The 23,415-nt window shown below is 42.0% G+C and overlaps 2 protein-coding genes across 4 annotated transcripts; both read right to left on the bottom strand.

The window, feature by feature from the left end:
- Nucleotides 1-7,982: 7,982 nt before the first annotated feature.
- LOC109908172 (YTH domain-containing family protein 1-like) lies at nt 7,983-15,100 on the bottom strand. Of its 3 annotated transcripts, none has more exons than XM_020506709.2 (6): nt 14,651-15,100; nt 14,124-14,148; nt 11,943-12,037; nt 9,982-11,601; nt 9,679-9,723; nt 7,983-9,509 (listed from the first exon to the last, which is right to left on the bottom strand). In XM_020506709.2, exons 1-6 carry the CDS (start codon nt 14,675-14,677, stop codon nt 9,480-9,482), a joined length of 1,842 nt encoding a protein of 613 aa, XP_020362298.1. In that variant the 5' UTR covers nt 14,678-15,100; the 3' UTR covers nt 7,983-9,479. The 3 variants fall into 3 exon arrangements, with proteins under 3 accessions (XP_020362298.1, XP_020362300.1, XP_020362299.1); XM_020506711.2 differs by having other exon boundaries at nt 11,943-12,059; nt 14,651-15,085; XM_020506710.2 differs by having other exon boundaries at nt 11,943-12,022; nt 14,651-15,085.
- A 1,081-nt stretch (nt 15,101-16,181) lies between these two features.
- Nucleotides 16,182-23,357, bottom strand: LOC109908568 (sodium/potassium-transporting ATPase subunit beta-1-interacting protein 3). The gene is made up of 6 exons (XM_020507234.2): nt 22,982-23,357; nt 21,877-22,014; nt 20,459-20,539; nt 20,098-20,295; nt 19,482-19,539; nt 16,182-18,435 (listed from the first exon to the last, which is right to left on the bottom strand). The coding sequence occupies exons 1-6, from the start codon at nt 23,033-23,035 to the stop codon at nt 18,425-18,427; spliced, it is 540 nt and encodes a 179-aa protein (XP_020362823.1). The 5' UTR covers nt 23,036-23,357; the 3' UTR covers nt 16,182-18,424.
- Nucleotides 23,358-23,415: the final 58 nt, after the last annotated feature.

The raw sequence follows: 23,415 nt of genomic DNA, 5'->3' as shown, positions 1-23,415 counted from the left end.
CTGGAAGAGCTCTGGGGTGTGTTTTGTTCCTTCGTACCTCTTCTGAGCCTGTGTCCACCACATAGGAGCATGGGGCATCCGCTTTCCTCAGCACTATTGCTGGTGTCTTTGAGTTTGTAATCCACACACCTTGACCTTCGATCAGCTCTGGCCTCTCCTTAGCACGGTGTCTCCGATTAAAGTCTCCAGTTTGCATTTGTTTCACCCGTTTGTCCCTCTCAGTGAAGGCCTTCATGTTAGGCCATCAGGGTTTAAGCTGAGCCGGCGAGATAGGCAATGGGGAACGCAGCCTCCTGCCCATCAGGAGCTCGGCAGGCGACAGCCCATGATGCAGTGGTGTAACTCTGTAAGCTAACAGAGCCCTGTATGGATCCTTGTTATTTTTCAGCAGGACCTTGACTGTTTTCACAGCTCTCTCTGCCTCACCATTACTCTGTGCATGGTAGGGGCCACTGGTCACATGTATGAAGTCATATTCTGCGGCAAAAGCAGAAAAGGAGCTCGCAGAGAACTGGGGAGCGTTATCTGTAACCAGGACCTCAGCGACCCCTTGCCTGGATTTTTTAAAACTTTAATCCATTGATAACACCAGCTGATGTGGTTATGGGTGTCTTTGCTATTTCAATGTATCTTGAGTAGTAATCTCTCACTAGCAGATAAGTGTCATTTTTCCAATAGAACATATCCACCCCTACCTTTTGCCATGGCCGTTTTGGCAGCTCCGTTTTGCCATCATTGGCTCCGGATGACAAGGTTGACATTTTGTACAGACCTCACACTGGGCCACTAGCTTGGCAATCTGGGTACTCAGACCAAGCCACCACACTGACTGTTGAGCCCTCAGTCTGCATTTGGTTATCCCCATGTGTCCATCATGCACTCCGTCTAGCATTTCTGGTTGTAGAGTCTCTGGGATAACTATCCGTTGTCCTTTCATGAGAAGGTCTCCATTACAGTGGAAGTCACTTTGGTGCACCCAATAGGGCTTCAGCAGTTGAGGCAGTTCCTCCTGCCTGGGTCATCCCTTTTTGCACTGCTGCAGTCTGTTGGCAGATGTGGTCTCATTGTTGCTCCTCTGCAATCTGCTGCAGTTTGGTCTGAGATGCAGGTAGACTGTCCCTTATTGCATTAATGGACACCTGTACCTCACCCTCTAGACATTGCTCCTCCTCTGATAATGGACGTTTAATTGGGGCCTAGAGAGTGCATCTGCTGTGATCAGTGCCTTCCCTGGCACATACACCATCTTGTAGGTGAACCTCAGTAATCTGAGGCAGAAGCACAGAACTCTGGGAGGCAAGTCATCCAGTGCCTTTGTCCCTAACAGAGCCAACAGTATTTTGTGGTCAGTCTCTGCTGTAAACTGCAGGCCAATAAGGTATTGGCTGAGCCTTTCACATGCCCATGTGATAGCCAACGCCTCCTTCTCCACTTGAGCATATCTTTGCTCTGTGTCGGATAAGCTTCGGGAGATGTATGCTATTGGACGCCACTCCATGTTGTCCTGCATCTGTGTGAGGACCGCCCCTAGCCCAAAGGATGATGCATTTGCTGATACTTTTGTCTCGGCGTGGGGACGGTACTGGGCCAGCACTCTCTGTGAGGCCATATCTCCTTTGATTTTGTCAAATGCTACCTGTTGCATGTGACCCCATCACCAGTCATTCTCTTTGGCTAGTAAGTCTTTCAGAGGTTTGGTTGTATCTGAGAACTATGGGAGGACATAACCCACATATGTGGCCATGCCTAAGAAGGTCCTGACTTCAGCCACATTGTGGGGTCTGGGCATATCTGTGATGGCTCTATTCCAGCTGCACTGATTTTGTGTCCCAAGAACAAGACCTCTGATTGTGCAAAAGTGCATTTTTCATTGAGTGTCAGGCCAGTCACCTGAAGTCGGGTCAGAACTGCTGTGAGCCTTACGTCATGTTCTGCTCTGTCCCTTCCGCACACGAGCACATCGTCCGCGTGGACTATGACGTCTTTGGAAATGCTCAGGACCAGAAGCGATTCCAAATGGCAAAACATTAAAACAGTAACGTCCAAACGGTGTTATAAACGTTGTGAGTGCCCTACTCTCTGATGACAGCGGTATCTGCCAGAAACCTGAGCGGGCATCCACACAGCTTTGTGAAGACCTGTGAGGCATCCAACTGAGCCAGTGACTGCTCCACTGATGGTAAGATGTGTCTCTCTCTGCAGAGTGCCTCAATCAATTTAGTCATGTCCACACAGATCCTTATTTCCCCATTGGCTTTTGGGACCACCACCATCCCTGCACATCAGTCTGTGGGACTCTCTATTTTAGACACCGCCCCAATTTCTTCCATCCTCCCCAACTCTTCCTTTACTCTGGCCAATAAAGGGATAGGCACCCGGCGTGGGGTGGTAAGGGCATACAGGACAGCATCCTCTTTCAGGCAGATTTTGTAGTCACCTTCTATCCTTCCTAGACCAGAAAACACTTTTGGGAATTTCTTTTTGAAAACCTCTCCTGGGTCCTCCAGTTCGCTCACTCTCTCAATGAGTTGCAATGCTACAATTGCTGACAGCCCCAGCAACGGTCTGGCTAGAGAGTCAATGACGAAGACAGGCTGGATGGCACTTTTGTCTTTACTCTCCAGTTTAATCACCAACTGCCCTACCACTGGTAAAATCTTATTACTGGGCCCGTACACTTTTTTGTTTGTGGAGAGCAAAGGGCCATCTCTGCTATAGCTATACAGCCTAGTTGGGATAGCTGTCACTGCTGCCCAAGTGTCTAGTTTAAATGACACAACCTCCCCATTGAGTTTAATGTCTGAATGCCAGCCAGCATTGTTTTCCTTTACTTCTCCCATAAAGATGCTGTCCTGCTGTACCTCCTCTGAAACGTCATGCATTTGCTTTAATCGACAGACAGCTGAAAAGTGTCCTCTCCTGTGACATTTCCTGCATTCCACATCCTTTGCTGGGCAATCTTTCCATCTATGGAAAGGGGATTTCCCACATTTGCGACAAACACTTTAACTAGCTACTGGTGCTGTCTGTGATTGTTTTCTCCATGTCTGTCTCTGTTCTGTGTTCCACTCCGTTAGCTCTGTATGAAAATGCATGTATTTCCCCACTCTCTTCGTTCTGCAAGGAGCTGCTGTCGCGCAGTATCGTCTGCTGTCTTTTTACTGTCTCACTCTGCCTAACCTGGTTTACAGCTTTGGACAAGGTAAGCTAGGAATCCAACTGTAACTTTTCAGAAAGTGATATATTTCTTATTCCAACTACAATCCGATTTCGGATCAGCTCTTCCCTGAGCGCGCCAAACGGACAATGTTCTGCTAGTTTGTGAACAGCTGTGATAAAACTGCCGGTGGTTTCACCCTGCTCCTGTTTGCGCATATTAAACCTAGCTCTCTCAAAAATAATGTTGTGTCTCCCTACAAAATGCGTTTCAAAACAGTCTGTAACGCCACTGTAGTTAAGTTTCCCTTCCTCGGTCAACGTTGAAGCATTTAATATATCCTCGGCTTCATCACCCATAGAGTAGATCAGTGTATTAACTTGGAATGCCTCATTTTTCACGTTTAAGCCTGATGCTACACTGTACCTTTCAAAGCGCCTGATCCATTTCGGCCAGTTTTGAATGTCTATACAAACAAAATTATCCGGGGGAATAATGCGAAATCCGTCATTACTAGCCACTGGCCTGTCCGTGTTAGCGCCAGAGCACGTTGAACTTGGGGTCGCCAAACCTGCAATCCCGCCAGCTTCTTCCTCTTACAACATGTTGCTTAGCAGTAATTTAGTCCTTGCTCGTTAGCTAGCAAAATAATGATATGCGCTGTTTTATCTCCAACACTGTGCCCTCCCTGCTTTGAAACAGCCTGAATGTATGATTTACTTGGTACGTCCTTCACGTTTTATGTGAGTTTTAAAACCACTTTTGACACCATGTAGTATGATCTAAAATAAGGACGCACGACAACGAGGTTCTAGCTCCAGCCTGTTTATTAACCTAACCCTCGCATGTCCTACATAGGTACATATACCCCCAAGGGACATCATACTACAGCAAATTCAACAACAAGTGGTTTGGAAGGAATCAGTTGCTATCTGCAAGCGTTTCAAAGCCATCATGAGCCAGCTATTCAGTGGAGTCGGTGTGTGGTCCAAGTCTGTGTTTAGGGATCTATTTTCCATGTTTAAAGGATAAACATTCACATGCAACACCATGGGCCAGAAAAGGTTGTCAGTCCAGCATAAATTCTGCCGAGTTCAAAACAACTGGAAACTCGGAACTGGGAAATCTCAGACTTCAGTGAGTTCAAGACAACTGGGACCTAAAAAAAAAACGAGCTCCAACTGGGAAAATACGTTTTGAACTGTCATCCAACTTGGAATTAGTTTTTTTCCGAGGACCCAGTTGTCGTGAAAGCACTATAAATCCAGAGAATGCCAGACTTTGATGACACAGTTTGATGACAAAATTTGCCACAAGAAGGACCGCAGCACCACCTTCCTGTTCAAGTGAGCACAGCACAACAAGGTCAGTCCAAAAATGTATTGTATGCTGCTGTATAAATTATGTAATATGTCAGGAAGATATGTATACTGTAGCTAAGAAAGTAATACTAAGGCTACTAACAGCTTACTACACAACATACACTATGTGCCTCACGCTAATAATTTGGCTCCTTTCACCCTCATATAGCCTATAGCCTGTTTAAGAGAAATGTAATCATCTAATTTCGTAAGAGATTTCATTGTCTGCTTATATGCCCCCTTTATTTATCATACGATTTGGACTTGGTGTACAGGTATAATACTGTAAGAACGGTCCATGTTCTGAATTCTGTCGCTGTACATTTCAAATGTCCGACTGAGCTCGATCATTGTCTTAATCAAAATTACGGATTGTCTCTTATCCCATAGTTTGTACATCTCAATTGTCACTAGAAACCACATTTGTGTAAGCAAGTCAGCCATATCAGATATGTTTTTTAAAAAGGCAGTAAATGAAGCTGAATTAACTGTTTTGCTGCCAGACCAGACTCCACTGATAGCCAGGTGTAGCAGTGGTAAGGATTCACTCCATGGAGCTGAAAAGTAAGCTCTCCTGGTTGGGACAACTTTATGTAGGCCGTAACAGTTGTGGGCACTGATTGTCACCGTTATAATGCAATTACTGTATTGTTTAGTTGTGTTGTGTAGTGGCTTTGTTGGCATGCATCTACAATATTTTTCCCTCCCACTAAAAATAACATGCTAAAATCGCAACTGCAAATCAGATATGATGTATTATGGAAACACTGGAAGTGAACAGTACCTTGGTTAAAATTTCTTTCTGCAGATTACTTTACTGCAGAAATATCCAAGGTGTGTCCTTATTCTCAAATATGAATAGGTCATCATGATTAGGCAATTCTCATTTGCTGTGATGAAGCTGAATCATGTCTGTGTGCTGTGTGTGCTGCTGCTGTGCAGTGTGAAATATTGTGCAGGTTTAGTGGGGCGGCTGATTTATTGTGCAATAATGCCCCATTCTGCAAAATGTCAACTGCTCATTTCAAAAAGATTTAGTTCGGTTTATGGTGGGGGGAGTTTGACCCTGTCCTGTCCATGACGTCAAGCTTCCTCGATCTAATCCTCGAGCACTGCATTCAATAAACGCACGTCTTGGATGGGAAGAAGATAAGCAAATCCTGCTAGATTGGTTCAGAGATGGTGAAAACAAAACAAGTGGGCAACTGTTTCTGAAAATCAAGGTTACGATATAGGGCAAATGTATTTCAACCGGTGTCCTTTCTCGCTTTATGCGTTATTACGGCTGGAGCGGTGCTGATGATGCGGACGCCTGATGCCTGGACCATTGTTTTAGGCCTAGCCTGTTAAATGTAGGCTATTCTGTAGCCAAATACGGACAACATTTCGTAGGCTTTCGAATTGATGCTTCTGGAATGATAATGGCACCCTGTTGAAACTGGACCAATGTGTATGGACACTGATTGGTGTTTTTTTCTGACACTGGCTCCATATGAGATAGGATTCTAGGCTATACCTACAGCAAATACATTTAAACAGAGTGCGCCAAATGCTCTATCGACGTAGTTGTGTAGATATGCCTTTGTGATCCGATTCAACTTTACATTCATGAAGAAAAGGTAATGAGGTAATGGTCTGGAAACGGTCTTGCTCGTGTTTATTGGCCTTATTCCAAGGAATCAATTCATCTGTAATCTAGGTACATTTATAGGGAAAATTTAGATTACCGCTTTTCGTGTTCACGGCAGACCTTGATTTAATAACAATACAATTAAGGCACGCGGTGAATGCCAAGAGAGGAATCACCTTAACGTCGATCCAAATCATTAAAGTAATTGTATTTTTAGGCAATAACAAATATCAACGTAGTTATTAGTATACAGTGGTGAGAAACATAGCCTACTGCAACTATGAGCTCGTGGGATGAAACACTGGACAAATAAGTAAAGGTAAGGTAAAATCAAGACAGATTTGACCTCCCTATTTTAAGTAAACAGATAGCTTTGGTTTGATGTGTTGTGAATTATGTACAGTTCTGTTTGTTAAATAATAAAGCCGTTTTGGGGTTTGGACTATGCCATTCGTTTCAGCAGAGAAATGTTTTTGACCCAGGTGTGATATAGTTGAAGTCGGAAGTTTACATATACTTAGGTTGAAGTAATTAAAAATCGTTTTTCAACCACCCCACAAATTTCTTGTTAACAAACTATAGTTTTGGCAAGTCGATTAGGACATCTACTTTGTGCATGACACAAGTAATTTTTCCAACAATTGTTCACAGATAATTTCACTTATAATTCACTGTATCACAATTCCAGTGGGTTAGAAGTTTAAATATACTAAGTTGACTGTGCCTTTAACAGCTAGTTAAATTCCAGAAAATGTCATGGCTTTAGAAGCTTTTGATAGGCATAATATCAAAATATCATAATTTGAGTCAATTGGAGGTGTACCTGTGGATGTATTTCAAGGCCTACCTTCAAACTCAGTGCCTCTTTGCATGACATCATGTGAAAAGCAAAAGAAATCAACCTTTTATTTAATTTCACCTTTATTTAACCAGGTAGGCTATTTGAGAACAAGTTCTCATTTACAACTGCAACCTAGACCTAAGAAAAAAAAGTGTAGAGCACAAGTCTGGTTCATCCTTGTGAGAAATTTTGTGGGGGTGCTTTGCTGCAGGAGGGACTGGTGCACTTCACAAAATAGATGGCATCATGAGGGGGGTAAATTATGTGGATATATTGAAGCAATCATCAAACATCAGTCAGGAAGTTCAAGCTTGGTCGCAAATGGGTCTTCCAAATGGACAATGACCCCAAGAATACTTCCAAAACAACAAGGTCAAGGTATTGGAGTGGCAATCACAAAGCCCTTACCTCAATCCTATAGAACATTTGTGGGCAGAACTGAAAAAACATGTGCGAGCAAGGAGGCCTACAAACCTGACTCCGTAACACCAGCTTGTTCAGGAGGAATGGGCCAAAATTCACCCAACTTATTGTGGGAAGCTTGTGGTAGGCTACCCGAAACGTTTCACCAAAATTTAACAATTTAAAAGCAACGCTACCAAATACTAATTGAGTGTATGTAAACTTCTGACCCACTGGGAATGTGATGAAAGAAATAAAAGCTGAAATAAATCATTCTCTCTACTATTATTCTGACATTTCACATTCTTAAAATAAAGTGGTGATCCTAACTAACTTAAGACAGGGAATATTTACTAGGATTAAATGTCAGGAACTGTGAAAAACTAAGTTTAAATGTATTTGGCTAAGGTGTATGTCAACTTTTGACTTCAACCGTATGTCAACATCCAGTATACTTTAGGCACCACTCTCTCTTATCTAAAAGAATAACAAGAATGGGTTTCCCCCCAAAGGGAAACAGGGTTACAAAGGGAAACATACTTAGATGCAGACATGATACCTTTGACTCACAATGGAACAAACCAAAAACACTTACAACAGATAGTATACCTTTAATAATGACCATGATCAAATCTAAGAATGTGATAGATAGTGACCTTTGATACAATGCATATTTAATTCAGGGGTGACTTAAACGTTTGTTTTCTACATTTATTTTCGTAAATGTTCATATATCATCATGAATCACTTCCTATACCATTATATAAATCTGACTCCCTCAATAATCACACTCCCTCTGTCTTTCACACTTGCATACAGACATAAACAGTACAGCAAGCCCCCACAAAATTAAATAAATCACACAGATACCATAAAGACCATTCTCTGGGTTTTCATACACTTGACATTAAATCAGTAACATTAATTATAAGGATACACATTTCAGGCTTCTCAATTAGCTTTGCCAGTACATTAAAGCTTAACATTTCTGAGGATGAAGTGGAAGGGTTATAGCAAGAAAAATATCCACATTTGAATTCCGTATGGAAATGACAAGGCGCAGAAACAAAATGACAGGCCAATCTTGAATTTAAAAGCAGTACATGCTACATTTTGTCCCCAAAGTGACTTAAACAGGGACCCTCATTATTGGAATAACAGGGAACAGAGACATGTAACAGATATGATAAAGGAAAGACATGATTTAAAATAAGGGAAAAGACAATCGTATTGTCTGGCTAAGAACCTGAACTGAGTATGTTTGCATTTCCACCCCATCCAAAACAAAGCGAGGGACCTCCCTTGAGAGTGGATGTTCTAGACATCTTTCCTTTGAATCTTTTTGCTGACAGACTTGAGGTACAGTAGAGCAAATATAATTTAATTGACACTGTTGTCAGAAAGAAATGCTAAGGCTCCACTCTGAAAAAATGTGTGAAAACATCTCTTCCACATAGTTTGTCACAACAGTGATCAGCCAAGTGATACATTTCTTTTAAAACTTTCACTTTATCCATAATATCAATCATTTGCAGAAGCTTTTTGGATAGACAATCCTCTACCATCCAAACCACTCTCAGATGGACAAGGGCAAAACAGAACACTTCTTTTGATTATGCAAAATAAAACTGTTCCATGTATAGTTATCAAACATTTGTCAAGATTCTGTTGTCACATTCACTCTTCCTAAATCAGAACAAGCAATACAAGCACTTAAAGTTTCTCCAACACTCACACCACAAGTTGAACAGTCACTGAATATCAGCAGCATGTTTTTTTTAAAGACGTGCAGATATTTGTTAATCATAATTAAGGATGTGCGTTTATAACAAATAGGAGACCAGGGTTAAAATACAGAATATAGAACACTAAAAATGATGAAGCAATTTGATTGGTGCACACAACTTGGAGACTGGGAACCAGACCAGGAGCAAGGTGGCTCAAAGTTTGATGTGGGCCAAAGTCATCAAAATTAAATAGAAAAAGAAATAAGTTACAAATTTCTTTATGTCCTCGTTTTTTATATGACCTAAATTTCAATATGTCCATCCAAGTACAACCGTTGATCAAGCTATAAGGAGTAGTCTTCTATTGTGGTTTACTTCGGTTTTGGTGTTCCTTGGTTAGGGAGGGGAAGAAAAAACAAAATGGTTACCATTAGAAAACAGTTAATAAATTAATAATCTTCTACCCCACAACCATGGTATATTAGTCCCTTAGAGACATAGTGTAGAATGTCGATAGGCAGAAGCCAAATAGAAGTGACATTTCAGAAAAGTTTCTTTACCTGATCAAGTCGGGACCCTCGCTGTATTGGAATTGGCTCATAGGTCTGTTGAAAGAGAAGAGGAATTTCGTTATGGTTACACCTACTGCACAAAACACAATAAAATGGCACCAAACAAATACAAAACAGTAGACATTTCGCTGTGATGGGACAAAATAAGAAATACAAACTCAGATTTGCATCCCTATGTAAAGGAGATGTTTGTTATAGTTTTTGGATCATTACAAATATTGACGAAACCCATCCTTAATTAATGATCAGTTCAGGATCTTTGCGATCAACAGGAGACGAATGATTGATTACCTTTCTGACAACCTCCTCTTCCTCCTGTCTTTTCTCATAGTGGGAGAAGTCATCAAAGATGGAGGTGGTGTGTTTGAAGCCCACAATGATCTTCAGCACTTGCTTGGCCTTCTCCAGAGGGACCTCCTGAGTGTCCCTGGAGTTGGTCACCGGCTTGTTGTCATTGTTCTCCAGCCTGATGTGCCTCAGCTGGCTATTGGGCACGTCCTTCACAAACAGCCAGTCCACGTCAAACTTGCCTTTCCACTTGTCCTGCGCCCAGACGCCAGCACTGGTGCCATAATCCACGGGCGAGAGCATCTCTGCCACGCCACAGAAGTGCCCACTGCCATTAACGCTGAACAGCAGATAGACAGGGCCTTTGGCACTGATGGCACGAAAGGCTGAGTCCAGACGCTTGTTGCCGTGCTCTGTGCTGCACCAGATGGAGTACTTTATGGAGCGGTGGATGTCGTCCTCAGAGTAGCTCTTGATGATAAACACGCGGCCGTTCTTCAGGTTCCAGTCAAACTCCTTAGGGTTGTAGCTGTGGGCAGCCCGTAGCTTCTCCAGAACAGGGTGGTTCTCTAGACCTGAGCCAGAACCTGGAGGAACACCCCCTCCATTCCCAACACCCCCGCCACTAGAGGAACCGCTGCTGTCCATGCTGCCCCCTCCGTAGCCTGGATTACGGTTGCGTGGGGCAACCCAGCGGGTCTGAGGGGACGGGCCTAAGTTGTGGTTCTGGTATGACTGTGGAGGGGGCGGGCCCATGGTCATCTGCTGCACAAGGGACTGGGCAGATTGAATGGACTGCTGAGGGGGAGGGGGGAGACCGTGGGGAAGGTGGGCATGGCTATGAGAGTGGAGCTGCTGATGGTGGTGGTGGGGCAGCGGAGGGGCCACTTTGCTTATAGGCCCCTTGTTATCCCATGTCCCAATGTCCATGTTGTGTTTGATGGGCGGAGGTGGCAGAGCTCCCCCCATGGGCATGCCCGGCTTGGCCTTGGCCTTCAGCAGCTGTGGCCTGGCTGGTTTGCTGGCGATAGCGGCCCAGGATGTGGGCTTAGGAGGGGGCATGCCAATTGGTGTTCCACCGTTGCCTGTAGCAACAGCCTGAGCTACAGCACCACTGCCACCGATCACAGAACTCACGCTCTTCACACCTGAGCCACTGCCAGACACATCCCCACCCATCTTCAGCCCCAGCATCCCTTGTTCAAGGCTGTTCATACCTGGTGCCTTGCTCAGAGTGTCACTGTGGAACCCTGTTTGGCCATCAGGGACTAGTGTGCCCCCCAGGGAGCTGGGAGGGTAGCTGTAGCTTCCCCCATAGGCTGAACTCTGAGTCTGCTGGCCTTGAGACCCACTGGTACCCCAGGTTGAGAAGGCCGGGTTCTCAGGGAAAAAGTTAAACCTATGCGGGTAGATGCTGCTGCCAAGTCCCCCAGGCTGGCCAAACACAGTGTCATGCATGAAGTGGTGGTCTCCATTGCTGAGGGGCGCATAGGGAGTCAGGTAAGGGATAGGGGGGTCGCCACCGGTGGACCAAGGGGCCTCGCTAAGAGGGTAGGGAAAGCCAATGGAGGGGGCATAGTAGCTGGACAGGTAAGGGTCAGTCATGGATTGGTAGCTGTTGTTCTAGAAGACAGAAAAAGAGGAGTGTAAGTACAATTTGTTTTTTAAATCCTGACACATTAAACTAAATGTCAACATGACCTACCACCACCAATACTCCAATGACCGTTAGCTTATACCCCAAAACCCTGACTTTAAGACTTAAAAGGGTATGCGTGCAGTACTTAGACATCACACATCATCTGTAATGATGTCAATGGAGTAATAATATCTGCTAACAAGGTAGCCAAGAAAACATCCATTCTCCTGTGAGACAGTATTGATTTGTGGTCCTCCCCTGCAGCCAAGTTGAAAAATATTCTTTAATGACCAAGATACACACCATGATTTCAAAAGTCACTCACCTGATTGGATTGGCCAGAGAGATAGGGCTCAAAGTCATTATCATGGACAGTTTCCTTCTGGTGGAGTGAGCCATTTTGCACTGAAACCGGAAAGACTGATAGTAGGGTTATTTTTCACTGTCAAATCAAAATGTATTTGTCACATGCTTCTTAAACAACAGGTGCAGACTAACAGTGAAATGCTTACTTAACAATACAGACAAACACACAAGTATCCCTCCTTCATTCATGAAAAAACAAGACATGCTTAGTGTATGCCTGCCTGAGAAGACAATAGAAATCTGATGTTAGCAATGTTGTTCTGTAGTACTGTAACACTTGCAAAACAAGGCATCACTGAAATCATGTCAAAGAATCTGGTGTGATGACTGTTAGCTAGACTATTTTGCGAGAGAAAATTATGCTTGGGTCATATAACTGGGGTTACTTCAGTAAACCTCCAGTAGCAGCTGCAGTGCGTTCAGAAAGTATTAAGACCCCTTGACTTTTCCCACATTTTGTTACATTACAGGCTTATTCTAAAATTGATTAGATCATTTTTTCCCCTCAATCTACACAATACCCCATAATGACAAAGCGAAAAACGTTGTTTTTTTTAGAAACATTTGCAAATATACACAAAAAAACTGAAATACCTTATTTAGAAAACTATTCAGACCTTTGCTATGAGACACTATATTAAGCTCAGGTGCATCCTTTTTCCATTGATCAAAAGCAAAAACCAAGCCATATGGTCGAAGGAATTGTCTGTAGAGCTCAGAGACAGAATTGTGTCGAGGCACAGATCTGGGGAAGGGTACCAAAAAATGTCTGCAGCATTGAAGGTCCCCAAGAACACAGTGGCCTCTGCCATTCTTAAAATGGACGTTTGGAACCACCAAGACTCTTCCTACAGCTGGACGCCCGGCCAAACTGACCCATCGGGGCGAGAAGGACCTTGGTCCAGAGTTCCTCTGTGGAGATGGGAGAACCTTCCAGAAGGACAACCATCTCTGCAGCACTCCACCAATCAGGCCTTTATGGTAGAGTGGCCAGAAAAGGCACCTAAAAACTCCCAGACCATGAGAAACAAGATTCTCTGGTCTGATGAAATCAACATTGAACTCTTTGGCCTGAATGCCAAGCGTCACATCTGGAGGAAACCTGCCACCATCCCTACAGTGAAGCATGGTGATGGCTGTATCATGCTGGGGGGATATTTTTTTGCGGGAGGGACTGGGAGACTAGTATGGATCGAGGGTAAGATGAACGGGGAAAAGTACAAAGAGTTCCTTTTTGAAAAACTGCTCCAGACCACTCAGGACCTCAGACTGGGGTGAGGGTTTTACCTTCCAACAGGACAACGACACTAAGCACACAGCCAAGACAAAGCAGGAGTGACTTTGGGACAAGTCTCTGAATGTCCTTGAGTGGCCCAGCCTGACCCCAGACTTGAACCAGCGACACTCCCCATCAAACCTGACAGAGCTTGAGATGATCTGCAGAGAAGAATGGGAGAAACTCCCCAAATACAGGTGTGCCAAGCTTGTAGCGTCATACCCAATAAGACATGAGGCTGTAATGGGTGCTTCAACAAAGTACTCAGTAAAGGGTGTGAATACTTATGTAAATGTAATAATTCCAGGGTTTGTTGCAAAAATGCCTAAAATACTGGTTTTGCTTTGTCATTATGGGGTATTGTGTGTGGATTGAGGGAATAAATTAGAGAACAAATGATCTTTCCTACACAGATGATAATAAAACTGCCCGATCTTCTGAATTTCCCAATATGTTTGATGCATTTCAGTCACTTAAAACCATACTTTGAAATACTGTAAAATGCACTGTCAGACTGATTTGTAAGACTGTCAAAGTCCCAATTAAAAAGGTAAACATGGTCCGTTGATTACATCACCTTTTTACATGGCTGTGGTCGCGATTTTTTGTATTTATATCAAAATAGGGTAGCAGGCCAAAAAGGTTTGGGAACCCCTGCCCTAGCACGACTTGACTTCTTCTTTGACCAATGTTACTGTATTGCAAGAGCCAGCATTGTATTTACACCGCAGGTGCATTGTTGGTAACTCAGTGCATGGTCTGTGCTCGCGACCCGCCACCGGCTGAGCAATCATCGTCTAGTTAGCAGCCAGCGACAAATATTGTCTAGCAAAGCTACGATAACGTTAGCTACAGTGCTCTTACCTTTAGCGTCTTGTCCTTTTGAAGTCTTCAGTCCCGTGTAATTGGTTTAAATATAAAAAAATATATTAAAAAAACATTTTAGCATTCTACTTTCTAGACAACAATACACGCGCACTGAAAATTAGAAGTTCGCTTAGCTACATTAGCTGGCTAGCTAACTACAGCTACAAGGCTCAATCTTTGACAGCGTTAGCACAGGGCTAACAGGGTTAGTTATCATAATATTGGGCGTCGTTAATTCTGAAAACAACTTGCTAGCGCTGGTTAACCACTTTTGCAACAGATGAAAGTTTTCCTAACAATAATCGAAAATGCAGACTTTTAGCAAACCACATTGCTAAATGCTAACTAGCGGCTAACTACCAAACCATTACCCCATTTGAGTAAACGTTAGCTAGCTAGTTGGTAGCATCGCATATCTCAGCAATGGTAACAGGGATGGATTGGACACATAACTCCCTTTTATCAAATTTAAAGGCCTTCTTGACGCTGAATGGATATCTTCCCGGCAAATACAGCCTGCCTACCTGAGGGTCAATACTTGTTGCAGACATAATTCATGAAGCAAGCCACTGGATTTGTGTAGAAGCCTTTCAATTAGACGTCTGTTCTCTCAAAAACTACGTTTTCTTCGGATCCCAGCAGAGTAACGTTAGCTAGCTTGCTAAAAGCAAGTTTTCTTCTTCTATATACTACGTTAGTCAGTAGCAAGCTAGCTCCACTGTTCAATTATGCCAGTCCCCATGCGTTTATTTAAATCCAATTTGGAGGTGTTCCGAAGGGTCCACTGCTAAGAGTTTTTTTGAGCTTCCCCCCCTCCACCAAATTTCATTTACTGTGCTTTGATGGCCCTATTCACTTCCCCCACTGGCAGGTTCATCCGGGGTCTAAATGAAGGGGATTGACGTCAGCGGCACAACAGGCGCGGTGCGTCAAAGACCAAACGTCGGAAGTAATTCATCTTCAATGGGAGTACCGCGGTAGTCGCGTTTCAATATCGACTGTGATTTTAACTTTCTGCCGCGATGACGAGCCAGCGCGCTAACCAATCGAACGGAAGAGTGATAGGGAACGTCCGGAAACGGGCCGAATTATTTGGGGCTCAATCTACTATATTCAAGGTAAATCTTTGATTATCAAATAAAAACGTGCTAGAGAAATAACTCTCTATTGCAATTTAGATATACATTACGATATTATCTTGACGACTGCAAGTCACTTGAGTAGGCTTACCTGTGCACTAAAGGCATGGAATAGTCTACAATCCAGGCTTCACCTAGATATGTTAGTGCCATTGAATGAATTTAAAATGTTGATAGGAGACTGTTACAGAGGAGTGTAAATGCTTTTTCTTAGGCTGAATCATGTTGTATTGTATTGTATGTTTTAATTCTGTAATGTATTGATTGTTGCTGCCTTCTTGGCCAGGTCTCCCCTGAAAGAGAGACTCTGGGCCTCAATGAGCTTTTCCTGGTTAAATAAAGGTTAAATACACAAATATTTTTTTAAGTACTATGAGACAAAGTGTGAAACAGTGCAGTGAAGCAATTTAGTGAGTTGTTTCCGTTCACACTTTTAAAATTATGCAATTATTCTGTTGTGTTTCTCTAATTGACTGACAAACACATTGTTGTAAGTGCTTAATAGAGATACTGTATCATAGGCTCTGAGTACACTACAGCCCTGCAATACTTATATCATATTCTGATTTGATGGACTGGACTCTGAGTTGAAAAAATTTGAGCAAATATTGAATAATATTGAGTGATACTCACTGACCAACCCAATGATTAACATTGGATTGGTAGCCTAGTGGTTAGCGGCAGGTAGACAAACCGAAAGTTTGCAAGATCGAATCCCTGAGCTGGCAAGGTAAAAAGCTGTCGTTCTGCCCCTGAACAAGGCAGTTAACCCACTGTTCCTAGGCCGTCAGTGAGAATAAGAATTTGTTCTTAACTGACCTGTCTTGTAAAATATTTTTTTAAATATGATTTTTATCAGTAGTAAGGAAAGTAAATTAGTAATATGATACTAACAAAACACATTGCACACATTAGCTAAAAGACAAGTGCTGTTTATTTCAACAAGATCCACTTAAAGATACATTCAGGGCTTTTTCCCAGCAGTGACATCTACATTCAGAAGAAATTCAGAGGTAGGCCTAGGAGATGCTTCCTGACTATATCTTTAAGATTTTTGTTTTTTACATGAACCACTGACATTAACTTATTTCTATCACAATATTGAAGATTATTTACTAAATGTCTGTATTTTCCTCTGGTGTCTGGAATCAGTACATTCTCATGTATGAACTACTGTACTGTACTGTGTACAAACAAACACACACACACACACACACACAGAGAGAGAAACACACAGACGGATACCTTCACATACGCTACCGTTCAAAAGTTTGGGGTCACTTAGAAATGTCATTGTTTTTGTCCATTAAAATAACATCAAATTTATCAGAAACACAGTGTGGATATTGTTAATGTTGTAAATGGCTATTGTAGTTGGAAATGGCAGATTTTTTAATGGAATATCTAATTGAAAAAGGGTTTTCTAATGATCCATTAGACTTTTAAAATCATAAACTTTAATTAGCTAACACAACGTGCCATTGGAACACAGGAGTGATGGTTGCTGATAATGGGCCTCTGTATGCCTATGTAGATATTCCATTTAAAAAAACAGCCGTTTCCAGCTACAATAGTCATTTACAACATTAACAATGTCTACACTGTACTTCTGATCAATTTGATGTCATTTTAATGGACAAAAAATTGCTTTTCTTTCAAAAGCAAATCTCTCATTAACATCAATGTAGGACACACAATTATAGGATTCAGTCCATATTCAACTCTTTGCATAATTGCTTATTTTTACAATGTGCCATTATGTCATAATACAACGAATACTATTTCCTGCACACTGATACATGTTATGTCAGAAGTATCAGTAATGTTCTGAGTGTACCTGTATTGACCTAGCCTGGGTGCCAGTCTGTTTCTGCTCTCTTGCCAACTAGGAATAGTTATGCCAAACAACTTGACAATGACAATGGAGCAGGCATAAACACAAACAGATCTTCAGAGGTGTAAAGTAACTAATTACAACTACTCTCGTTACTATAATTGAGTAGCTTTTCCAAGTACTTGTACTTTTTTCAGTATTTTTTTTACTCAAGTACTTTTACTTGAGTAAAATGTTATATAAGTAACAGTACTTCTACTTGAGTAGGATATTTCAGTACTCTTTCCACCCCTGGTAATTGATTGAAAGAGGGAGTTTGTGTGTGTGTGTGTGTGTGTGTGTGTGTGTGTGTGTGTGTGTGTGTGTGTGTGTGTGTGTGTGTGTGTGTGTGTGTGTGTGTGTGTGTGTGTGTGTGTGTGTGTGTGTGTGTGTGTGTGTGTGTGTGTGTGTGTGTGTGTGTGATTTAGTGAGTGAGTGATTTAGTGATTTACTGAGTGGAAAGAGGGGGAGTGAGTGTGTGTGAATGGGGGAGTGAGTGAATGTTGAATGTCACCCGGTCCCATGGACAAGTAACATATAACGAAGGGGTGATGAATGGGTGTAGGATTAGACATGTTTATTTCTGGAGTCTGAAGTATATTGAAGTCTGTCAACTTTATTGTTTAGGCACTTTATTTTGTATTGCTTTTTAAAATCATAAATACACTTTGGCTGTTTACTTTATTTTCTAATATTAATAGTATAATTTTGACAAATTCTTAGTTTTTTTTACATGCAGATGTGCCTTGTTGCACTGAACTTAGTTCCTAGATCCTTGCACTGAACATTCATTTCCTCTCTTTCTTTTTAATGTAATGCATGGAAAAGATCATGTGTAACAACTTTCAGGTAACTTTCAGGCAACTTTCAGCTAAGTATCAAGTCAATGTTTTTTTTTGAAAAGTAACTTCTTTATTTTTACTTTTATTTTATTTTAAATGTGCAACTTTTTTTCTTTTACTTGAGTAGTTTTTTTACACCAGTAATTTGACATCTACTTGAATAAAATGTCATTAAACTAACAGTGCTTCTACTTGAGTAGGATATTTCTGTACTCTTTCCACCTTTGCAGATCTTGGATTAAGCTAGTATCGACCAATATTACATTAAACAGAGAACTCATGCTGGTTTACTCTAGTATGCATTAAGAGTGCTGGTAGGCAGAGGAATGATGTTTTGTGAGCATTGTGGGAATGTCTTCTGTTTCACTGACTGGAGATATTCCACTCTCTTGTACCTCTTCTGCCCTCCTTGCCTGTCAGTCATTTTCAATCCACTTGAAATCTTTACTTATAGTCTGTAAAACAAAACATGATGGCGAGATAATAAGGTAACTGCACAGTCTCATACAGAAACATATTGAATACACTTAGAAAAGAAGGTGCTTTTTACCGTAGGTACTAGACCTACGGTAAAAAGGTTATTCGGTTGTCCCCATAGGACAACCCTTTGAGTAACCCTTTTGGTTCCAGGTAGAACCCTTTTTGGGTAAAATGTAGAACCCATTCCACAGAGGGTTCTATCTGGAACCCAAAAAAGGTTATCTTATGGGGACAGCCAAAGAACCCTTTTGGAACCCTTTTTTCTAAGAGTGTACTACAATATCAAATATGTGCCAACGCACGCACACAGACACACACGTACGTTTGTATGGTCTGGAACGACACTGTGTGTGCCGAATATGTATGATTTTTTTCCCCCCTGAGAAAGTAATGGCACATACAGCCCAATTCTGAACACTATAAGTACAACTGCGATGGTTTAGATGGGTATTATAAACTGAGTGGTTCAAGCCCTGAATGCTGATTGTCTGAAAGCCATGGTATATCAGACCGTATACCACAGGTATAACAAAAATGTTGTTGTACTGCTCTAAATATGTTGGTAACCAGTTTATAATAGCAATTTTGCCAATAGACGACGGCTAAGGGCTGTATCCAGGCACTCCATGTTGCGTCGTGCTTAAGAACAGCCCTTAGCCGTGGTATATTGGCCATATATCTCACCCCCTCAGGGCCTTATTGGTTAAATTAACCCCACCAATTAAATTAACTGAAAAAAAAAATATTATATGAATAAATATATAATGATGCAACACTAACTTGGTCAATGTACTTTTTCTATTGAATCTTCTCTTTTAACCTCTAGACAGTTTGAACCAACTCATAATTAGATGGGTATAAATGATTACAATAACTAAAAAGTGGGGTGGAAGGAAAAAAAGAGGCATTGATAGTATTACATTTATGTGCCTGTGACTTAATGCTTTAGTATCTGTTCTAGTTTGTGTGTTTTCTTGTTTGTTGTGACCATGTGTAAAATGCACTTTGAAAATTCACATACAGCTGTCCTCCTCTGTGAAGGTGCTGACCACATAGCAGGCGTAGGCAAATCCCAAGAACTGTAGGCACAAACACAGAGACCACAAGTTCAACATTACATTACAATGTAGAACACAGTATAGATACGTTCTGAATTTATTTCTGAGAGGGAGAGAAATGGGTGGGGAGGTGGACAGACAGAGACAGCAAGGCAGCTGCTCTGGGAACCTGGCTCCGGAAATGACAGCCTCTTCTCATCATCAGCTTTTCAGCTCCTTCAAGCACCTGCCACAGAACTCCTACTCACATGCTGATGGCCTCTCTTTTTCTTCCTCACCTTCCTCCCAGCCCTACACTGCTTCCTCTCTTCCTCTTGCCTTGCTCTTGCTCTCTACATCTGTGGTCTGTTCTCAATGTGATTTAGGTGTAGTTACACTGGAATCTGTCAGAATTGTGAATGAATAGAATGTCATTGTGGATCCATTTGGGTGTTTCAGGATATTCTGGTGAGAGTATTACAAAATACATATTCTGGGTGAACTCTGGGGAGAGTGTTGACAGTTGAATTCTGGTGAGAAATGTTTAACATTTTATAATGTTATAGTTTTTTTTTACCTCTCCTGAGAGAGAGAACTCACAGAGATTAGGACTTGTACAATGCAGTGTAGGACCTCTATGTATTGATATTCCAGCCAGCATCCCAGAGCAGAGATGAGTTCTGGGCTCTCCAGACTCTGCCATCTAGTGGCAGGAAGGTCCCTGTCATCACAGCCTGGACTGTTGTCTTTCCACCATGAACGGTGTGAGGATACACCCAGAGAAAGCAGGTCGCTCTCCTGCAGTGACACAGCATATGGGTTGTTCATGATAACATGTTTATGGTATATAATTGTTTTGCAAAAAAAGAGACTGATTGATTCAATGCCAAAAGAACACACAATTCAAGGTGTGGCAAAATTAGGCTAGTTGATAGTGGGTCTGAATATTAGTGATCAATACCTTGGAAAGGCCTCCCAGGTCCAAGTAGAGACAGCTCACAAAGACATTCCATGCCACCCATAGTAATGTCCACAGCAGGTACTGAGGGATGAACATATATTTGATGAGCGTTTTAGACACATACAGTACATTCGAAAAGTTACAGCCTCATTCTAAAATTGATTAAATATTTTTTTCCTCATCAATCTACACAGGTTTTTAGAAACAGAAATGCCTTATTTACTTAAGTATTCAGACCTTTGCTATGAGACTCGAAATTGAGCTCAGGTGCACCCTGTTGCCATTGACCATCCTTGAGATGTTTCGACAACTTGATTGGAGTCCACCTGTGGAAAATTCAATTGATTGAACATGATTTGAAAAGGCACACACTTGTCTATATAAGGTCCCACAGTTGACAGTGCATGCCACAGCAAAAACCAAGCCATGAGGTCAAAGGAATTGTCCGTAGAGCTCAGAGACAGGATTGTTTCAAGGCACAGAGTTCCTCTGTGGAGATGGGAGAACCTTCTAGAAGGAAAACCATCTCTGCAGCATTCCACCAATCAGGCCTTTATGGTAGAGTGGCCAGACGGAAGCCACTCCTCAGTAAAAGGCAACTGACAGCCCTCTTTGAGTTTGACAAAATGCATATAAAGGACTCTCAGACCATGAGAAACACGATTCTCTGGTCTGATGAAAGCAAGATTGAACTCTTTGGCCTGAATGCCAAGCATCACGTCTGGAGGAAACCTGGCACCATCCCTACGGTGAAGCATGGTGGTGGCAGCATCATGCTGTGGGGATGTTTTTCAGTGGCAGGGACTGGGAGATTAGTCAGGATCGAGGGATAGATGAAAGGAGCAAAGTGCAGAGAGATCCTTGATGAAAACCTCCTCCAGAGCGCTCAGGAACTCAGACTGGGGTGAAGGTTCACCTTCCAACAGGACAACGACACTAAGCACACAGCCAAGACAACGCATGAGTGTGGTTCAACAAAGTACTGAGTAAAGGGTTTGAATACTTATGTAAATGTGACATTTACGTTTTTTATTTTATAAAGGAGCACAATTTTTTTTTTTACGGTTTTTGCTTTTTCATTATGGAGTATTGTGTGTAGATTGATGAGGGAGAAAAAAAAAACTATTTAATCCATTTTAGAACAAGCCTGTAAGGTAACAAAATGTGGAAAAAATCAAAAGGACTGAATACTTTCCGAATTCACTGTAATGTGTATCTATTTATATGGCGGCAAATCACTATACATGACAGAATTCAAACAGTGGCCAACGCTATTCCACAATAGTTATACAAATGGCTTTGCCTTCAACACAGTTCCATTCTCTATGAAGAATTGACACATTTCATCAAATTATCCATGTTGATTACAAGGTGGGGGCAGATTAACACAAAAGTAGTGTGGCCTAGATGTGACTTACTAGAACAACATAGCGTGGTCTGTACTGAATGGTGCCAAAGAGGCAGAGGATAACCATAATTATGTGCAGGAAGTTGACCATGATGGGAGCCCACTGGTACCCAAGGAAGTCCAAAGCCTGCCTCTCCAATGCTGTCATCTGGTGTGTCAAAGGGAGAGAGCAGGAGGGGGAGAAAGAGATGGAGGGGGGGGGGGAGAAACTCTATTACAGTATTATGCATGATAAAGCATCTTATCAAGTCATCCACTCACTGGGTCCAGACTCTTCAGAGATTCTAATCTACAGTTGGTTCTGAATCAATGAGAGATGGATGATGGTGTTGTGACTTGTTAAATGGACATTTCCCTCCTATATACCCTATAAAACATCCACTGCACATATTTTTTTCCCTATGATGACTGCTCTCTCTGGGTTGTCAAGGTAACTGAGCCACGGGGGACAAAGCATGTTGCATGGAGAGGGGAAGAGCAGGGATATGAGTTCTGTCCTCTGAGGTCGCCCTTCTCCATCACTCAAAAGGGGGGCAGGGTGGGAAGAAAGAGCAAGGACAAAGTCTGAGGTTCAGACAGAGTGGGGGTTGGCTCCCTTTCCCCATCTGCAACTCAAGATAAACATGAAAATGCTGTACTCTAAAACACACAATAAATTAGCATGAATACAAAAATCTTAGCTAGATAAAAATGTATATTAACTGATGTTTGATTGACCTGTAATATTTCTATTATATTAATAGAACTTACATATGTTTTTCTCAGAACACAAATATAGGCTATGTGTCCAACTATTAGGCTACATAATTTTACTACAACATATTTTTATTCAATTTAGTTGGATATGGAAATGTTAAGACTCTTTGACTTGGGTTTCGTGAGTCGTGGGAACTAGCTATAATGTACAAATGTTTATATCTCAAATTGTAAAATATGCCTACTTCCTTTCCTCAATCTGAAAATATTAACAATATCAGTATACAATTTCAACAACATCAGCCAGCGGAAGTGGCATTAATCGTTCAGGAGAAGAAGTAAAGCAAGGCAATGGTAGCAGGTGTGTTTTTAAAGTATGTAACATTAGAGATAGCATCATCACAGAAGAATGATCTCACCAATTGGAGAGTGCAGAAGAAGATCAGCATACATCGTCCTGAACAGCAACCCATTATATCTCTGCGTAAACAGGTTTCAAATACGCGAATCGAAACCGCAATATGACTTTTAGTAAATTCAGAGGGGCAAATTTAATAGTCCTATATCCAAACAAGCTCTGGTGCGGGGACGTGTTGTGGTTTGCGGAGGTGGAATAAAACTGTCCGAGATGAAAAACACAAGGTCTGTGTTACAACGAGGGGGAGGGTAGGGGGCATAGTAATAGCCCTACTCCGATGCTCCGGTAGGTGTGGCGCTAAGGACGCTTGGGACTACTAGTGTAAAACGCCAGCATGTGGTGTAAGGGACAATGCCATACACGTTGAGTAGACCCAGACAAAATGGTCTCCGTGATATTTTCTGAAATACAGGACAAACATATATTGGTCCATTC

Source organism: Oncorhynchus kisutch, linkage group LG17 (assembly GCF_002021735.2).
Source record: "Oncorhynchus kisutch isolate 150728-3 linkage group LG17, Okis_V2, whole genome shotgun sequence".
NCBI lineage: Eukaryota > Metazoa > Chordata > Actinopteri > Salmoniformes > Salmonidae > Oncorhynchus > Oncorhynchus kisutch.
The sequence above is the reverse complement of the archived record's forward strand: the minus strand, read 5'-3'. Positions and strand labels throughout refer to the sequence as shown.

What these genes read in the sequence shown, in the direction of transcription:
- LOC109908568 (XM_020507234.2), bottom strand. Translation starts at nt 23,035, where the DNA reads ATGGGTTGCTGTTCAGGACGATGTATGCTGATCTTCTTCTGCACTCTC. An exon ending in TCTTCTGCACTCTCCAATTG is followed by an intron (nt 22,015 to 22,981) that starts GTGAGATCATTC and finishes TTGACACACCAG; the next exon opens with ATGACAGCATTGGAGAGGCA. An exon ending in GACCACGCTATGTTGTTCTA is followed by an intron (nt 20,540 to 21,876) that starts GTAAGTCACATC and finishes TTCATCCCTCAG; the next exon opens with TACCTGCTGTGGACATTACT.
- LOC109908172 (XM_020506709.2), bottom strand. Translation starts at nt 14,677, where the DNA reads ATGTCTGCAACAAGTATTGACCCTCAG. An exon ending in TCTCTGGCCAATCCAATCAG is followed by an intron (nt 11,602 to 11,942) that starts GTGAGTGACTTT and finishes TCTGTCTTCTAG; the next exon opens with AACAACAGCTACCAATCCAT. An exon ending in GAGGGTCCCGACTTGATCAG is followed by an intron (nt 9,510 to 9,678) that starts GTAAAGAAACTT and finishes TCCCTAACCAAG; the next exon opens with GAACACCAAAACCGAAGTAA.